Source organism: Aspergillus costaricaensis (genome assembly GCF_003184835.1).
Source record: "Aspergillus costaricaensis CBS 115574 unplaced genomic scaffold BO79scaffold_33, whole genome shotgun sequence".
NCBI classification, from domain to species: Eukaryota; Fungi; Ascomycota; class Eurotiomycetes; order Eurotiales; family Aspergillaceae; genus Aspergillus; species Aspergillus costaricensis.
In genome coordinates, this window is record NW_020291833.1 from 107,118 (window position 1) to 123,531 (window position 16,414).

The following is a 16,414-nucleotide window of genomic DNA, read 5'->3' on the forward strand; positions in this document are numbered from 1 at the left end:
TGCGAGCTTGCTTGAGCATCGTGGCCCTGTTTGGACCCGCCCGCTACGCTATGCCCAACTAACCCCCATGCTAGACACTCGAGACCACCAATTGACTCGACAGGTCCCACTTCCCCTCCTACGATGATGTCGGTGTTGCTAGGATCCGACTCATGGCTCGGCTAGTATGTTCACAGCTCCGTACATTATTCAGCGTCGGGACGGATATTGAGGGGGTGGAATGAGGGCAATAAAGTGGCTCATTCCCCCGGAGCCTGCTGGCATGATGCTTCCCCGAGCTCTCGCGGAATTTGACACCACCCGTGCCCTTCGACCCATTGGCGTTTCCTTACGCCCCGGGTGTGTTGCATCATGAAGCTTTCCTCCGCTTGTGCTATTGCCTTGCTGGCTGCACATGCTGCTGGGGCGTCCATAAAGCACCGAATCAATGGCTTCACCCTAACGGAGCATTCTGACCCGGCCAAGCGGGAACTGTTGCAGAAATACGTATGCGCTTCCATGGTTAGCAGCGCTTCTAGCAACTGATTTGGTGTTTACTAGGTCACTTGGGATGACAAATCTCTCTTCATTAATGGCGAAAGAATCATGATCTTCAGTGGCGAGTTTCATCCATTCCGGTAATACTGCCCTTCCTTCTCTCTATACTCGTGTTGACTCAGGGTTTCTTGTTCGCTCTAGACTACCAGTAAAAGAACTCCAGCTTGACATCTTCCAAAAGGTCAAGGCGCTAGGATTCAACTGCGTATCCTTCTACGTCGACTGGGCCCTTGTTGAAGGAAAGCCGGGTGAGTACAGGGCAGACGGCATTTTTGACCTGGAGCCGTTCTTCGACGCGGCCTCGGAAGCAGGTATCTATCTGCTCGCTCGTCCAGGCCCCTATATCAACGCGGAGAGTTCCGGCGGTGGTTTTCCCGGATGGTTGCAGAGAGTCAATGGCACTCTTCGCACAAGTGACAAGGCCTACTTAGAAGCTACTGATAAGTACGGCAAAAATCGCCCTGGGGGCTTCTGGCGCCTGCTGACTTTGTCACAGCTACGCTTCTCACATCGCTGCAACCATTGCCAAGTACCAGATTACCAATGGCGGTCCAATTATCCTGTATCAGCCCGAAAATGAGTACACTAGTGGCTGCTGCGGTGTCGAGTTCCCCGACCCGGTGTACATGCAGTACGTTGAAGACCAGGCTCGTAATGCCGGTGTCGTGATACCGTTGATCAACAACGACGCTTCGGCTTCGGGGAACAATGCTCCTGGAACTGGTAAGGGGGCAGTCGACATTTACGGCCATGATAGCTATCCGTGAGTTTAGCATATTCTTCATTGAAAACACTGGCTGACAACTATAGGCTTGGATTCGACTGCGTATGTTTATCTTGCAATCAGTGTGCTCGTTGCTAATTTGTCCAGGCGAACCCTACGGTATGGCCCTCGGGTGACCTGCCTACCAACTTCCGTACCCTTCATCTTGAGCAAAGCCCTACGACGCCATATGCGATAGTTGAGGTCAGTATACGTACCCTTTGCTAGCATTTCGCGTTTAACACCTCGCAGTTCCAAGGTGGTTCGTACGACCCTTGGGGAGGACCCGGATTCGCTGCGTGCTCTGAACTCCTGAACAATGAGTTCGAGAGAGTGTTCTATAAGAACGACTTTAGCTTTCAGATTGCCATTATGAACCTGTACATGGTACGTGTGCTGGAAACCTAGGCTAGTATATGGCTAATTTGGGTAGATCTTTGGTGGAACTAATTGGGGCAACCTCGGTTATCCTAACGGATACACCTCCTACGACTATGGTTCGGCTGTGACTGAATCTCGCAACATCACCCGCGAGAAATACAGTGAACTCAAGCTTCTTGGCAACTTCGCGAAAGTGTCTCCGGGTTATTTGACGGCCAGTCCTGGCAATCTGACAACTTCCGGATATGCTGATACAACGGACCTGACTGTAACGCCTCTGCTCGGAAACAGCACTGGCTCTTTCTTCGTGGTTAGACATTCGGACTACAGCAGCGAGGATTCAACATCATACAAGCTTCGTCTTCCTACCAGTGCTGGTACCGTGACTGTTCCTCAGCTTGGTGGCACGCTCACGCTTAATGGTCGCGATTCGAAAACACACGTGACCGACTACAATGTCTCTGGAACGAACATTATCTACTCTACCGCCGAGGTCTTCACCTGGAAGAAGTTTGCCGACGGAAAGGTTCTCGTGCTTTACGGAGGTGCAGGTGAACACCACGAACTTGCCATTTCAACCAAATCGAATGTCACGGTTATCGAAGGATCCGAATCTGGTATTTCGTCAAAACAGACCTCCTCGTCTGTAATTGTAGGTTGGGATGTGTCGACCACTCGCCGCATCATCCAAGTTGGCGACCTGAAGGTTCTTCTCCTTGGTAGGTTCACTTCCCCAGCTGAATCACATGAAGCTAACTATTAGCAGACAGAAACTCTGCCTATAACTACTGGGTGCCTCAACTTGCCACAGATGGCACTTCACCAGGATTCAGCACATCGGAGACGGTCGCCTCATCCATCATCGTCAAAGCGGGCTACCTTGTTCGGACTGCGTACCTGAAGGGCAGCGGTCTTTACCTCACCGCAGACTTCAACGCTACCACTTCCGTTGAAGTGATTGGTGTCCCGTCTACGGCTAAGAATCTATTCATCAATGGAGACAAGACGTCGCACACCGTTGACAAGAACGGCATCTGGTCAGCTACTGTCGAATACAACGCCCCTGATATCTCGCTTCCCAGCCTGAAGGACTTGGACTGGAAGTATGTGGACACTCTTCCTGAGATCCAGTCTTCCTACGATGATTCTCTCTGGCCTGCCGCAGATCTCAAACAGACCAAGAATACGCTTCGGTCTCTGACGACTCCTACCTCTCTGTACTCATCCGATTATGGCTTCCACACTGGCTACTTGATCTACCGCGGACACTTTACCGCCACAGGCAACGAGAGCACCTTTTCGATCGATACACAGGGTGGATCAGCGTTCGGAAGCTCTGTCTGGCTGAACGGAACCTACCTCGGGTCTTGGACCGGTCTCTACGTAAACTCCGACTACAACGCCACCTACAAATTGCCTCAACTCCAGGCAGGCAAGTCTTATGTCATCACCGTCGTGATCGACAACATGGGCCTCGAGGAGAACTGGACCGTTGGTGAGGATCTGATGAAGACCCCGCGTGGTATCCTGAACTTCCTGCTTGCTGGACGCCCGGGCAGTGCCATCAGCTGGAAGCTGACCGGAAATCTTGGCGGCGAGGACTACGAAGACAAGGTTCGCGGTCCCCTGAACGAGGGCGGTCTCTACGCTGAGCGCCATGGCTTCCACCAGCCGGAGCCCCCGAGTCAGAATTGGAAGTCTTCCAGCCCTCTTGAGGGACTTTCCGAGGCAGGCATTGGTTTCTACAGCGCCAAGTTTGACCTTGACCTTCCCAAGGGCTGGGATGTGCCACTGTTCCTCAACATCGGCAACAGCACTACGCCATCCCCGTACCGCGTGCAGGTCTATGTCAACGGATACCAGTATGCTAAATACATCAGCAACATCGGACCTCAAACCAGCTTCCCTGTCCCTGAGGGAATTCTGAACTATCGTGGAACGAACTGGTTGGCGGTGACCCTGTGGGCTCTTGACTCGGCTGGCGGCAAGTTGGAAAGCTTGGAGTTGAGTTACACCACTCCGGTGCTGACTGCCCTTGGGGAAGTCGAGTCGGTCGATCAGCCCAAGTACAAGAAGCGGAAGGGTGCATACTAGGTTCTGTAAATAGCACAGTCTATCTTGTCTCGAATTATCATAGGATAGCCAAATATTCTCCTGTCGGCTCAGTCAAGTGCCCGGGAGGTCGAGAAATTCAAACATATTATGAGATGCTATTTGAAGCTACGGCACTTAAGTAGCACTGGGGTCTATCACAAAATTATAAGCAGAATCAGGGGAGCAATTGGTATCGTATTGGCGATACAAAGGAACGGGTAGTGAGATGGTGAGAAAAAAAAAAGTGAAAATGAAAAAAGAGTGTGCATCATCCGTGAATCGAACACGGGCCTCATCGATGGCAACGATGAATTCTACCACTAGACCAATGATGCTAGTTGATGTAAGAGCATGCTAGTTAATGCTCTATGTTCCAGTGATACTACAGAGACGGTGATTGTAACGGCAACAAAAAATTGTATGATGGGGTGGCATTATCGTTGCTAATAAACTGAACTTCCTTGTGTCCAATATCGGTATATTGCGGCTGAACATTCGTATTAGGTTTACGACTACAATTATCGTGATAACACGATCCTCCTTTTTTGTTCAATCACTCATTCGTTGTTAGATTACGCCAAGACTCCAATGGAAATATATATGTTTGGGATAGTAGTATGACAGTAATAAATACTCTATAGCGAACTTTGGTCAGTGAAGAGTTGGAGCGACGATAAGGGCCTAAATTACCTGATCTATAACCTGTTATCTGCTGAATTGATATGTTCACTCAAAATAACAGCCAAGATACAACGCCATTCGGGTCTTCCAGACCGGCCATCCCGCTCTAGTTGGAAAGTCTCCTACTTTGCTTTGCTCTCAGCACGGATGACTTTGCAAAATACCGTACTTCAGTAAATCATTGAATTCTGAATAATGATGAGCTTACTGGAAGTATATATGGTCTGCAGTGTTTGATGGGCCTGGGGCTCTGCTTCAGAAACTTCTTATAGCCCTGTCGTGCGTGGGCCACATCATAAGGCATATTCACTCTTGCAACTTATGGGAACCAATGGGGTATGAGAGTAACCCTGCTGCAGCCCATGGACAGCGCATGATGATTAGGCAGGAGGGCTCGCTGACAATGCCGATGCAGCAGCAGCTTTCGATTGGATAGCCGAGCCCGATTACGGCTTTTGCCAACACTATATATAGTATGACTCGGAGACAAACTCTATTGCTCACCCGGAGACTTTCCTGGTTAAGTTATATACTACTATCTAAAATTCTTCCGGTGCCTTATTTGCACCCCGCATAGTCGCAAAATTAAGTGCTGTGATTGGCTGTTATGAGTGGACACGGCCGAGTATGCACAAAAGCGCTAATGTTTTGGGGACGATTATTTGATGATTTGTAATTTATGAAGTCATGTACTAATTAATGGATTGCCCCACACCGAGCCAATTCAGCATTTAAACATCAACTTCACCAGGGTCTTTGTGCGTTAGCCAGCACCATCCAACCCCTGAATACTTCCCAAGGGTCATCGATATGCGTACCAAGCTTTTCATCACCGGAGTGACCGGCTACATTGGCGGCGATGCCTTATATTACCTCTCGCAGCACCACCCAAACCTTGAATATGCCGCCTTGATTCGCTCAGAGGAGAAAGCGAACCGAGTTCGCGAGGCATATCCTAGTATCCGCACTGTTATTGGCAGTCTAGACGATTCGGAGATTCTTGTAAAAGAAGCCGCCTGGGCGGATATTGTTCTTCGTATGCACAGTGCCTCCTTTCTCTCCTACTTCCATTACCTTATGATGTTCATATTGTATGATAATAAGTGATACACTAACGAAATAGACACCGCCGACGCCTCCGACCACGTTGGCGCAGCCAATGCCATCGCCAAGGGAATGATCGAAGGCCATTCCCCCGAAAGACCGGGCTACTGGCTGCACACCGGCGGCACCGGAATCTTGACATACTTTGATTCCGAAGTGAAGAAAGTCCATGGTGAAAATGACGACAAAGAATTCAACGACGATGAGGGAGTAGGTGAACTTGTCAATCTTCCCGCGGATGCGTTCCACCGCAACGTCGACGAGATCGTTCTTAAGACCGGAACCGTGTATGCCGACAAAGTGAAGACGGTTATTGTTTGTCCACCTACGATCTATGGAAAAGGAAGAGGACCTGTATCCTCTCGCGGTAGACAGGCATATGAGCTTGCTAGCTTCATCTTGAAACAGGGGTACACCCCTCAAATCGGAAAGGGTCTGGCACGTTGGAATAATGTGCATGTTTATGACCTGAGCACATTGTTTGGGGCTCTCGTTGATGCAGCACTTAATCCTAGCAAGAAGGCTGACAAGGAGATCTGGGGTGAGAAGGGGTACTTTCTCTGTGAAAACGGTGAGCATGTCTGGGGTGATTTGGCGAAGTTGGTTGGGGAGCAGGCACATGCTTTGGGATTATTGAAGAGGAAGCCGGGAGTCAAAGAGCTGTCCCTTGAGGAGGCTGTCAAGTCGCCGGCGGGCTTTGAGGCTGCAAGTTGGGGTTGGAATTCTCGCGGCAAGGCGCTGAGAGGAAGGAGGGTTCTAGAATGAATGCCACAAGAGAAGAGCTTGGAGGAGGAAGTGCGGGATATTCTGAAGGCAGAAGCAGCGAGGTTGGGAATCTGAGTACCAGCATTGTATGTCAAGAACTTGTTGGACAGGGTGGGTACGATGGTTCATAGCGGCTATCAGGTAAATGCAATTTTTGCTGTTTACTACCAGCAGAATTAATATATAATGTCAGAACAAATAAAACCTGAGCAAAACCAGTAACCGATAGAGAGATTTTTCTTTTGGTCTACTTGGTAAATGTCTCAACATAAAATAATATAGATCATGTAGCTGATCTAATATATCTATGTATATAAAACTGTATATATATCATTAGATAACTTACTTCGCTTTATTATATAGATAGCTACTAGTTCTAAATATTATAAAAAGATGCAAGTCTTACCCAGGGTGTGATAGGATTTACTTGTCAGGGTAGAAAACCTGTCAACTAGGTAAGGAATCAGCCATGAAATACTATAGATTCGGAATAGAGTAGACAAGGTAGTCTATATCCACAGAATAGACTGATCGTTTAGAGATCAGTAATATATTATAAGAGACTCCTTGTTACAGACCCCTGCTAGTTAACCTACTACTGATATGGAGTATTTATTCCACGTAAGCGGAGAGGCCGTTGAATCTATGAACCTTACTTAAAGTAAAGTTAGCATTGCACTTATTACATTACATCATCTTTGCTGGCTCACTTAATTGCCGTGTTGAATATGCTGCACTCATTCGTGGCATGACACGGGGAATGGTAATACTACGATTTTAATAGTACGATGTCTGGCAGGTTCATGAGTCAGGCCAAGGTGTGAAATCATGTAATCGGGTATCTCCCTTATCCACAGCTTGGCAATTACACAGTAGGATTTTGAAATGAGGGTTGCATGATTGATCCTATACGTCGACCACCTGCCGCACCCAACAAATCGTCTCAGCCCACTCCAGGGGAATATCACCCTTGTCGCCCATGCGACTCAATATATTCAAGATCAACTGTTTGCCTGCGCCTGAAATGTACCATTTATGCGAATCCAAGTGCAAAGTCAATCCATAAAATAATAGGAGAATGTATGCGACCCAGTCTCCTTTTCGGCAAAGAGCCAGAAAGGCTTTGCTGACCCAGAGGGGCCAGACGATGGTAAATTGATGTGCGGGCCACAAATCCAAGATCGACAGATTGATATCGCATACGCGCTGGCACTCGTCTCGCGACGATGCTTCAATCTCACTCCGTTCGATCTCGTTTCGAAGATGATGCAATCTTGCTTGGAGCTCACTGTAAAGTTGGTTAGTTATCATTGGTCATGGTTTGAGTGACTTGAGGGCTGGGGGTGAGTGGCCACATTGAGGATGGAACGAGCGGCCGAGGCTGGCTGATTTACCTATGTAGGAGTGATGACTCGGTACTCTTATTCAATCTGATGATGAAAAGCAAGACTTGTGTCAGTTGACAATTCATGGTAGCATAGTACAGATGAGAAACCACGAGATTCGCACAATCATTTTAGAAACCCACCCACCTTTTTTGATGGACCGTCTCCGGAGTTGATAGACCACGATGCAACCAATATCCGAAACTGGAGTGATCTTGATCTTGGTGTATATGTGTGGCCATGATAGCGCAACCTTCCAGAGCCGAGCGGATACTCTGCACAGTGTCTAATGTGTATCCCTGCTTCTCCGCCCTTTCTTGTCCGATGACAGTGTTGCTGCAGACCGCCGGATAGGCAGTGGTTAGGACGAGGACGAGGGCCGAGCCAGCGAATTTGGCCTCCAAGCCATCATTCAGACCAGCAGCTAGATCCTCTCGTAAACCCGTTGTGGCCGCGATTTGATAAGTCAAGGAGACGCTAGCCCAGTGTGTTTGCTGCTCCGGATGAATATATGCCAGATGGAGCGCCGCAACAGCTAGCAGGCTGTCCATCACGAATGCATGCGTGATGGCAATCCGGGGTATGTCCATCTGCCAGAATCGGAGGTCCAGGTCGTCGTTCGCTATGGAAGGGGCTGTGACCATGAGCGCGTGGTGGAAAAGTTGCATTTCGTGCAGGACCAAATCCGTTCTGGCCCTGGGGCCTTGATTATTGTTATGGTTACCATTAAGATTGTGATTAGTAAGGTTATGGTAGCCATTTTCATTGTCATGACTTTCTTGATGGGCTGGGCTGCTGTCATGTCTGTTATTGCTGTCATCAGTACACGGCGACGGCAAGCCCAACCTGTCCCTCGACGGTGCGTCAGAGGTGGCTTTCCTCTGTGTGATCATCAGATACGTGCAATCCTGTCCCCGGACTAGGCAGGGGGTGCAAGACGGTCGCTTTTCATCGCACTGTTGAAAGTCTGGGTCAGAAGTAGATCGGCATTAAGCGAGCTTTGATGAAACGAGGAGTTTCATTCCTAGTGAACCAACAAATAGAGAAGAATGAACGAATTAGAAGCAAAGCGATTGAGTCGAACAATCGCATCAAGGGCTGGACGAACCTTGACATGACGGCGCTTACATAATGCACAGCCATACCGAGATTTTCGGTGGGAGCGGCGTGGGTTATTAAGGAGATGCATGAAGGACGTGGCGCAGACAGGGGCGGGGCAAAAGAAGCAAGAGTAAGGATCAAATACGCTTTACGCCGTGGACTTTCCCATTCGACACATGGACAGCACGGGGTCAGGCACGGAGGGTTCAAGGTAGGTAGGTGGGTTGGATATGGACGACTGCAGAAGTCCTCCGGCGTTTTTCTATCCGAGTACGCTGTGGGGCGACACAGGTCGGCGCTATGAGGTATCTTGAATTAAGGTTGTTACCGGTCGTACGCTGTGGGTTATTAAAAGGTGTTTATCAACCAGTCAAGGGGTCCCAAGTACGCTGTGGGCATAATTAAATAAGTTTGCGCCAATCAAAAAACTTTAAGTACGCTGTGGGTCGGCCCGAGAAGCTCCTCAAATATAGACTGAATCAAGCGATCTTACAGCCACAAGGCAAACGAAATCGGAGATGAGATGATTTCTTCTATTTCTAGATCCATTAACTGAAAGGGGCTTTCTCTACGGGATTACGTATAAGCCTAGCCATGGTAACGAACGAAGTTCATGCAAAGATGGGTATATAAGCAATGTCGGCCACTTCCCTAGGCCCCCATTCAGCAGTTTTGCTGTAACTCGTGCTCCCTGGCCCTTCGTCCGATAGTCTTGATCTATCCATCTGTTAACAGAATCCCACACGCCGACATCCTTCTTCCGCTTTTGAAATGTCTTCGGATTCCAGCAATTTATACGGTTATGTGCCGTCCGGGATAGTAGCTATCGTATTTGGAGCCATCTTCCTCGTCCTGACTGTGCTGCACCTGTGGAGAATTGTGAGAACAAGACACTGGTTTGGAATCGCTACTCTGGTCGGCGGAATCTGTATGTATACAAGCTATTTCACTCTGCCAATTCCCCCGACGATCGTCCCCGATACTAATATAATCGTGGTTTCCCTCGGGTAGTCGAAGTCATTGGCCTTGCAGCTCGAGCTTACTCCCACCATGATGCCCTCGCCAAGGGCCCATATATCATCCAGGTCCTTCTAATTCTTTTGGCCCCGATCATCTTCTCTGCCGCCATATATATGTTCCTCGGCCGTCTGATCCGAGCTACGGGCCATGCGGAGCTCTCCTTCATCCGTATCAACATCCTGACCAAAATCTTTGTCCTGGGCGATGTCATCTGCTTCTTCATCCAAGCCAGTGGTGCTGGCAAGCTTGTCAGCGCAGATACCAGCTCTGCGATCAATTCTGCGGAGACTACAGTCCTCGTGGGTCTCGGTCTGCAGGTTGTCTTTTTCTGTATCTTCGCTCTCTGCGCGATCGTCTTCCATGTCCGTATATCCAGGCCTGAAAACAAGATGAATGTCGACCCCGCCCTTCGCTTGGACTGGATGCTATATTCGCTGTATTTCTCCAGCGCCATGATCGTGATCCGAAATATCTACCGTCTGGTCGAGTACAAGACTGGGACGTCGGGCTATTTGCAGGTGCACGAATGGCCTGCATACGCGTTCGATGTAGCTCTCATGGCTTGTATGATGATGGCCAGTCTCTTCTGGTATTCTGCTAAAACAAAAGCGGCGCGGATTTCTGGGTCCTATCCTTTGGTTTTGCAAGACGTATGACATCACTTTGTGCATGGTCTTCTTTTTCACTTTCATTTTTTTTCCCTCTTCCTCTTCTTCCTCTTCTTCCTCTTCTTCCTCTTCTTCCTCTTCTTCCTCTTCTTCCTCTTCTTCCTCTTCTTCCTCTTCTTCCTCTTCTTCTCTTCCTTTCTTTTCCCTTCCTTCTCGTCTTATGGTGTTGGTCTTAATATCATGGCTTGCGCTCTGATTCTAGCTAGAATTTTTGGACTTCTGTACATACCCGTTTCCTGTTATCATTCGTCTCGTGTAATGAACAGCTCTGATAAAGGAGCCCAATCCCCAGCCTGATAGATGGTATAACTATATATTCATATCCCGCTTCAATATCTAGACATTGGCATGATAATTACAAGCAAGCTACCAGTCACGATGTATCTATGACTTAAAGGTTTAAAAACTAATTCAATTAGTGCTAGGTGAAGATGGTTGGTCTGGAGGCAGTAAGTAGATAAATACCAACTCTTACACGACATACGTACTTGATTTTCTCGCCAGCTCGACAGCTTTCCCTTTCTGTTATAGTGCTCACCACTCGCCGCTTTTTGCTCACTGAGTAGACCTGAGCATGCGGGCCTTTTTTTGGGACAAGCCTTTGATGTTTGTGGCGCAAGGTAAGTGTAATCAGAGTAGACGCGGTGAATCTTCATTTTAATAGTTTCGTTCATTTCCACAGAGTTTATAGATGGTACGAGAGAATGCCCGGTGTATTCGTGGCTCTAAGTTGGGAGCTGTGTTCTGAATTAAAGAGGTTACATTAACGGAAATCTGTGGCCCCTTGTGTCGTCACAACCCCAACTAGTTGGTGACTTGCCTGAATTAATGCGCTGACTTATTGTGCCTAACGGTAATATTCAGATATCTACTATCGTTATGTAGGTTTTCTAGACCATATATGTACCGCTTCACCAGGGCGAACTTTGAGCCTCGGCGAGGCCAATAAAGGCATTTATGCCTGGGTTCGCTTCCTAGTCATTCCCTTATCTGGCAGCTGCAGAATTTTACGCTGTGTTGCACAGCTCCGTCAGCGCTCCGTTGATAAGAACTATTACGCTTTTTCTTCTTCCCTGATTGGTAGCCAAAAACCAGCCCTCCAGTATGCAGTGTACTTGGGATGGCTCGATGGCGTTCGATTTCTCCACAAGATAGTGCAGATATCGACGCCCTGCCACCACACCCCGGAGATACCGCATATACCGCCTTGGGTCATGCGATTGAAGAGGGAGGCCACCGAATGATTCAGTTATTACTAAAGTTTGTCGCTAATCCCAACAGCGCTGATATCCATGACGATGTGTCATCATCTGCCTTCACGTTCGCCCTTGAAAATACATGCTCACTTGGTATCATCGATCTGCAATTGAAGTATGGCCCCGGCTTCAACAATCTCATAGGAAAGGAATCGGCGCTCGAGACGGCGGTAGAAGTCGGCCAAGCGGACGTTGTCAGGAGAATAATGACCTTGATGTCACAGTATTGCCCTGAACACTACTCCCGATCACTCAAAACAATAATGTCTCATATGATGATAGACAATGACTGGGCACCCGACTTCGAGATGGTCCGAACATTAATTGATGCTGGGGCGGACATAAATGCTGCTTACATTGACGACGACAATCCGCTATACCATGGAACACTACTTCAACGTTCGGTCAGGCAGTTTGTCAGTGGATCCAGAATAAGCGTTGTCCAGTTATTGCTCGACAATGGAGCTGAGATAAATACCCCAGCAACGGACAACCTAGGAACGCCATTGCAACTAGCCATTCTGGACGAAGAAGTGGAGATCGCAAATCTACTAATCGACCACGGAGCTGACGTGAATGTCCACCCAGCAAAGAATCGCGGAGCCACGGCATTGCAAGCTGCCGCTTTACACGGATACTGTGGTCTTTCCATGCGATCGTTAGCCAAGGGGGCGGATGTGGCGGCCCCAGCAGCGCCTATTGATGGCAGATTGGCCATTGATGGAGCAGCGGAACACGGATATCTCGATATGGTCCAGTTACTTCTCAATGCGTATGGAGATCGACCGAGCTTGTCATTTGTGTATCGTAGAGCTGCCGCTGCCGCAGAACGAGAGGGTCATTTCGATGTAATGAGATGGTTGCTGGGTTATATACAATCATAGGCATTTAATTGTTGACGCTTTATCCAATTATAATATACATTTACCACAACAACCTCTCATCTACCCACGCATATCATATACATCTTTACGGACCAACCCCCCTTTCCACAACTCTATAGCCCACACAAACCTCACTGATCACCCTCTGCGAAACGAACACCTCTGTTTCAACCGTTAGAACTAAGCCTCAATCCCAGTCCCAGTTCCACTAGCATATACTCCCAAGGAAGAAGGGAAGAAAGGCCCACTCACCTCTTGGAACATCATACCTAGAATCCCTTCTAGCCACCCATCCATTCGTTTCCCCATGCCCCGTGTCACGCCCATCATTCTCCCGTTTGAATTTCCTCCGCCATCTGCACCGAAAAATAAGCAGCGATGGAGGCCCCCTTACAAGCAGAGTCACCAGCGCGATGATGGTTGCTTTGGACCAGGCCATCTTGGTATTGGTATTTGGTTGGTGAGATGTAGCGAAGTTCACGGTTCTCGAGTATGGTATTGCGTGATATAGCTTGACTGATTGGCAGATTGGTTAACGGCTTGATTAGGGGAGGTAGGCAAAGTCTTAAGTTCAGGGTAGAAGAGATGATAAGAACTGTAAGGAGATGAGATGCTGGTGGCTTGATAGATGAATGAATGGATTATATCCACTACAGAGTATCAGAGTCAGTGTAAATACTACTACTTAGTAGGCTGTGAGGTGAATTGTGATGATTATTGGTTGATGGCAGGTGGGGGGATGGGGCGGAACTTTTGGTTTCGATCAATGAAACCGGGTGGGTGGAATAGGAACTAGACTGGATTCGGGGTAGTGCTGGATGTATGTTTAAAGAGAGTGTAAATGATCATTTTGCTGCGGCGACGAATACGTCCTTTTTGGTCTACATTGTGGTTATACTGCCTTTTGATAGGCTGTTCTGCTGGTATCTGTGTATCTTTGAGCTACTCCAGTGACTACTAGAGGGCAGAAAATAACCAAAGCCAGCCCCTTTAACCACCATCTCTTACACAGCGCCAGCACCACCAAAGGCAAGGTCCAGTGAGTCGTTGGCCAAAGATGTCATTTGACAAGGGAGGGACTTGATATTTGATGCACAATGTCCGATCTGGTGGGTTGCGTGGCAGACGCGAGATCAGGCTTCTATTGCACTTGAGTCGAACGCCGATTGAAGAAGCTAGTCTAGCACCTGAATTAGGCTATCAGTGTGAGTAATGTGGCTGATTGCTAACCAGTGATTTGATTGGCAAATCTTCCCTGAGCATAATAATCACAGTTGCCATATTGCTCTACCATAGTCAACAGCCCCGGGGGTGTGAGGAGGAAAACCAAAAACAAACCAGGGTTGGAGGAGTGGGTCCCTTCACCAGATAACTTCCTATTCGGGTGAGCGGGAACGACAGCCACGGATCACTAACTTGTTTGGTTTTATCCGGAGAGTCATACTATAAACGCAGCCCTAGGCTCATTTTCCAGCAAAAATGCACCAACGGTGAAACGAGACCCCCTCCAACATCTGCAAATATAATATTACAAAGATGATCCGCATTGACTTCAACTCATCTTCACCCATGATTCCCATTCCACCCCCAACGACCCTCCAAGAAATCCGCACCTCCAAACTCCGCTCCTTTGGCCCCGTCCTCTCCGGCATCGACAAGCAAACCCGCCCTGGCCAGCTCTACGTCTCCACCACCGGCCTAGAAGATGACGAACACGATCTGACCTTCCACGGAGGCATCGACAAAGCCATTCACCAGTACTGCGCAGACCATTACTCCTTCTGGGCCGATCGCTTTCCCGAGGCTCGCACACGCTTCGTACCGGGCGGCTTTGGCGAGAATCTCGTCGCGGTTGGCTGGAACGAGCAGACCGTATGCATCGGCGATAGGGTGCGCATCGGGCCACCGAGCTCCTTGAGCACTGGCGGTCGGAACGGTTGTGTGCTGGAGGTCAGTCTGCCGCGCCAGCCATGCTTTAAGCTAAACCAGCGCTTCGGGATCAAGAACTTCGCTCCACTCACTCACCAGGAGGCTAAGACGGGATGGTATTATCGTGTCATAGAGGAAGGATGGATACAAGAAGGGTTGGAGATTAGCGTTATTCGTCGAAGTCATCCGCGATGGTCCATCGCCCGTTTGCACCATTACGTCCACCGCGATAAGACAGACTTGGCCATGACTCAGCATCTTATGGCAATGGAGGTCCTTGGTGATGAGTGCAGGGATGTGTTTATTGAGCGCTGGAGAGCACATCAGGAGAAGGAGGCCGCGGCTAAGCGTCCGCCTGAGACTTGGAGACAGTTCAGAGTTGCTAGTCATACAGCGGAGACTCCTCGCATAGTGCGCCTAGAGCTGGAGGCAGTTCACAGAACTGCTTCCTCACCTGGCGCTATCTTACCTGGCAGTCATGCCCGGCTCAAGCTTCCTAGCGGGTTACGACGCGCCTATTCCGTCGTTCACGGCGACGCGGATCGGTTTACACTGGGGGTGGCCCTAGACGAACGCAGCCGCGGCGGGTCGAGCTATATCCACGAAACACTCAAACGGGGGGACACGGTCTTAGTGGGGTCCGGGATAGGGCAGGGCTTAGCCATCGACAAGATGGCGTCTCATCACATCTTTATCGCAGGCGGGATAGGAATCACCGCCCTCCTCGCTATGATGAAACGCCTCAAGGACACAAACCAGGACTATTCCCTACATTATGCGGTGCGGAGCGCCACTGACGTTGCCTTTCAATCTCTGCTGGAGGACCTGCAGCCGCATGTCACCATCTACGATAAGTCGCAGGGCCAACGAATGAAAATTGCTGAGATCCTCGGGAATCGCATCTGGAACAGCCATGTTTACGTGTGTGGGCCGCAGCGCATGATCGACGCCGTGGTACAGACGGCCACCGCAGTGGATATGTCTCCTGATGAGGTACATTATGAGGCATTCGATGGTGATGATGCCGCCGGCGACCCCTTCACTGTGGATGTCGTTGGCCCAAGTCGGAAGTCAGAGGGACTTCAGGTGGGGGCTGAGCAGTCGCTTCTTGAGGTTGTGCGAGATGCGGGCTTCGAGATTGGGAGTTCTTGCGAGGTGGGAAATTGTGGAGCTTGCAGGGTTTCTGTTCGCTGTGGGCGGGTGTTGCATCGGGGGACTGCTTTGATGGAATCGGAGCAGAAATCAGAGATGCTGGCTTGCGTTTCTCGGGGTGTTGGGCATATTGTTGTTGAGGTTGCTGAAAGATGAGTGGTGGTTGGAGCTGGGTTTGATGAATGAGTTCTCACAAATATCTATGAGGAGACGGTAAGTTGTCTATGAACTGCATGTTATTGCATAACTCAACGATTTGAATCATGGTTCACATAATCTTCTGATCACTAAAGTTTAGTTCATGAACTAGATAGTCCAACACCTCTTACACAATGGACACTCATCAGACAGGCAAAGCCGACACCCTCCCACAGATACAAAGTTGTCTGGATTGATCCAGAACGCATAATAGAACTGACCTCAAGAAATTAGACGCATATCCAGCACCTTGTCGGAGCTGGGACATAAAATACTTAGCGTGGTGTCGGTTGATGATTCATAAGCGGAATTTGATTGGACTGGAGTTATAATCTCTTGAGGAGCACTCTATACAAGCAATAAAAGCAGCAATGAACAAAAGAAACGCGAAGTAAAAGAGTAAATTAAGTTAAGTTATCGAGAAGAATAAGATTAAATAATATAAAGAAATATTTTATATACATTATCTGAGCACAGTATATAATTAATTTAAATA

The 16,414-nt window shown here is 48.8% G+C and overlaps 6 protein-coding genes and 1 non-coding gene across 7 annotated transcripts; 5 read left to right on the top strand and 2 right to left on the bottom strand.

The window, feature by feature from the left end:
• Positions 1-351: 351 nt before the first annotated feature.
• Positions 352-3,838, top strand: BO79DRAFT_239986 (glycoside hydrolase family 35 protein; the record flags this gene model as incomplete). The annotated part of the gene is made up of 9 exons (XM_025684976.1): positions 352-486; positions 541-617; positions 679-981; positions 1,034-1,300; positions 1,348-1,363; positions 1,409-1,504; positions 1,553-1,687; positions 1,734-2,400; positions 2,448-3,838. The coding sequence occupies 9 exons, from the start codon at positions 352-354 to the stop codon at positions 3,773-3,775; spliced, it is 3,024 nt and encodes a 1,007-aa protein (XP_025536036.1). The 3' UTR covers positions 3,776-3,838.
• Positions 3,839-4,039: 201 nt separating this feature from the next.
• BO79DRAFT_t214 lies at positions 4,040-4,110 on the bottom strand. Its single transcript has one exon. It is a non-coding gene; the product is annotated as a tRNA-Gly (tRNA).
• A 1,121-nt stretch (positions 4,111-5,231) lies between these two features.
• Positions 5,232-6,400, top strand: BO79DRAFT_273641 (nucleoside-diphosphate-sugar epimerase; the record flags this gene model as incomplete). Its single annotated transcript, XM_025687521.1, has 3 exons — positions 5,232-5,492; positions 5,580-6,313; positions 6,350-6,400. The coding sequence occupies exons 1-3, from the start codon at positions 5,267-5,269 to the stop codon at positions 6,398-6,400; spliced, it is 1,011 nt and encodes a 336-aa protein (XP_025536037.1). The 5' UTR covers positions 5,232-5,266.
• An 831-nt stretch (positions 6,401-7,231) lies between these two features.
• Positions 7,232-8,899, bottom strand: BO79DRAFT_156442 (Zn(II)2Cys6 transcription factor domain-containing protein; the record flags this gene model as incomplete). Its single annotated transcript, XM_025678819.1, has 4 exons — positions 7,232-7,613; positions 7,858-8,413; positions 8,537-8,666; positions 8,819-8,899. 4 exons carry the CDS (start codon positions 8,897-8,899, stop codon positions 7,232-7,234), a joined length of 1,149 nt encoding a protein of 382 aa, XP_025536038.1.
• A 683-nt stretch (positions 8,900-9,582) lies between these two features.
• BO79DRAFT_156575 (RTA1 domain-containing protein) lies at positions 9,583-10,487 on the top strand (the record flags this gene model as incomplete). Its single annotated transcript, XM_025678822.1, has 2 exons — positions 9,583-9,739; positions 9,823-10,487. The coding sequence occupies 2 exons, from the start codon at positions 9,583-9,585 to the stop codon at positions 10,485-10,487; spliced, it is 822 nt and encodes a 273-aa protein (XP_025536039.1).
• A 1,132-nt stretch (positions 10,488-11,619) lies between these two features.
• On the top strand, positions 11,620-12,639 carry BO79DRAFT_258485 (ankyrin repeat domain-containing protein; the record flags this gene model as incomplete). The annotated part of the gene is made up of 1 exon (XM_025686305.1): positions 11,620-12,639. The coding sequence occupies one exon, from the start codon at positions 11,620-11,622 to the stop codon at positions 12,637-12,639; it is 1,020 nt and encodes a 339-aa protein (XP_025536040.1).
• Positions 12,640-14,145: 1,506 nt separating this feature from the next.
• Positions 14,146-15,894, top strand: BO79DRAFT_273644 (MOSC domain-containing protein). The gene has a single exon (XM_025687522.1). The coding sequence runs from the start codon at positions 14,176-14,178 to the stop codon at positions 15,874-15,876; it is 1,701 nt and encodes a 566-aa protein (XP_025536041.1). The 5' UTR covers positions 14,146-14,175; the 3' UTR covers positions 15,877-15,894.
• Positions 15,895-16,414: the final 520 nt, after the last annotated feature.

Bases quoted from the DNA above. Each gene is read 5' to 3' on its own strand.
- BO79DRAFT_273644 (XM_025687522.1), top strand. From the start codon at position 14,176: ATGATCCGCATTGACTTCAACTCATCTTCACCCATGATTCCCATTCCA.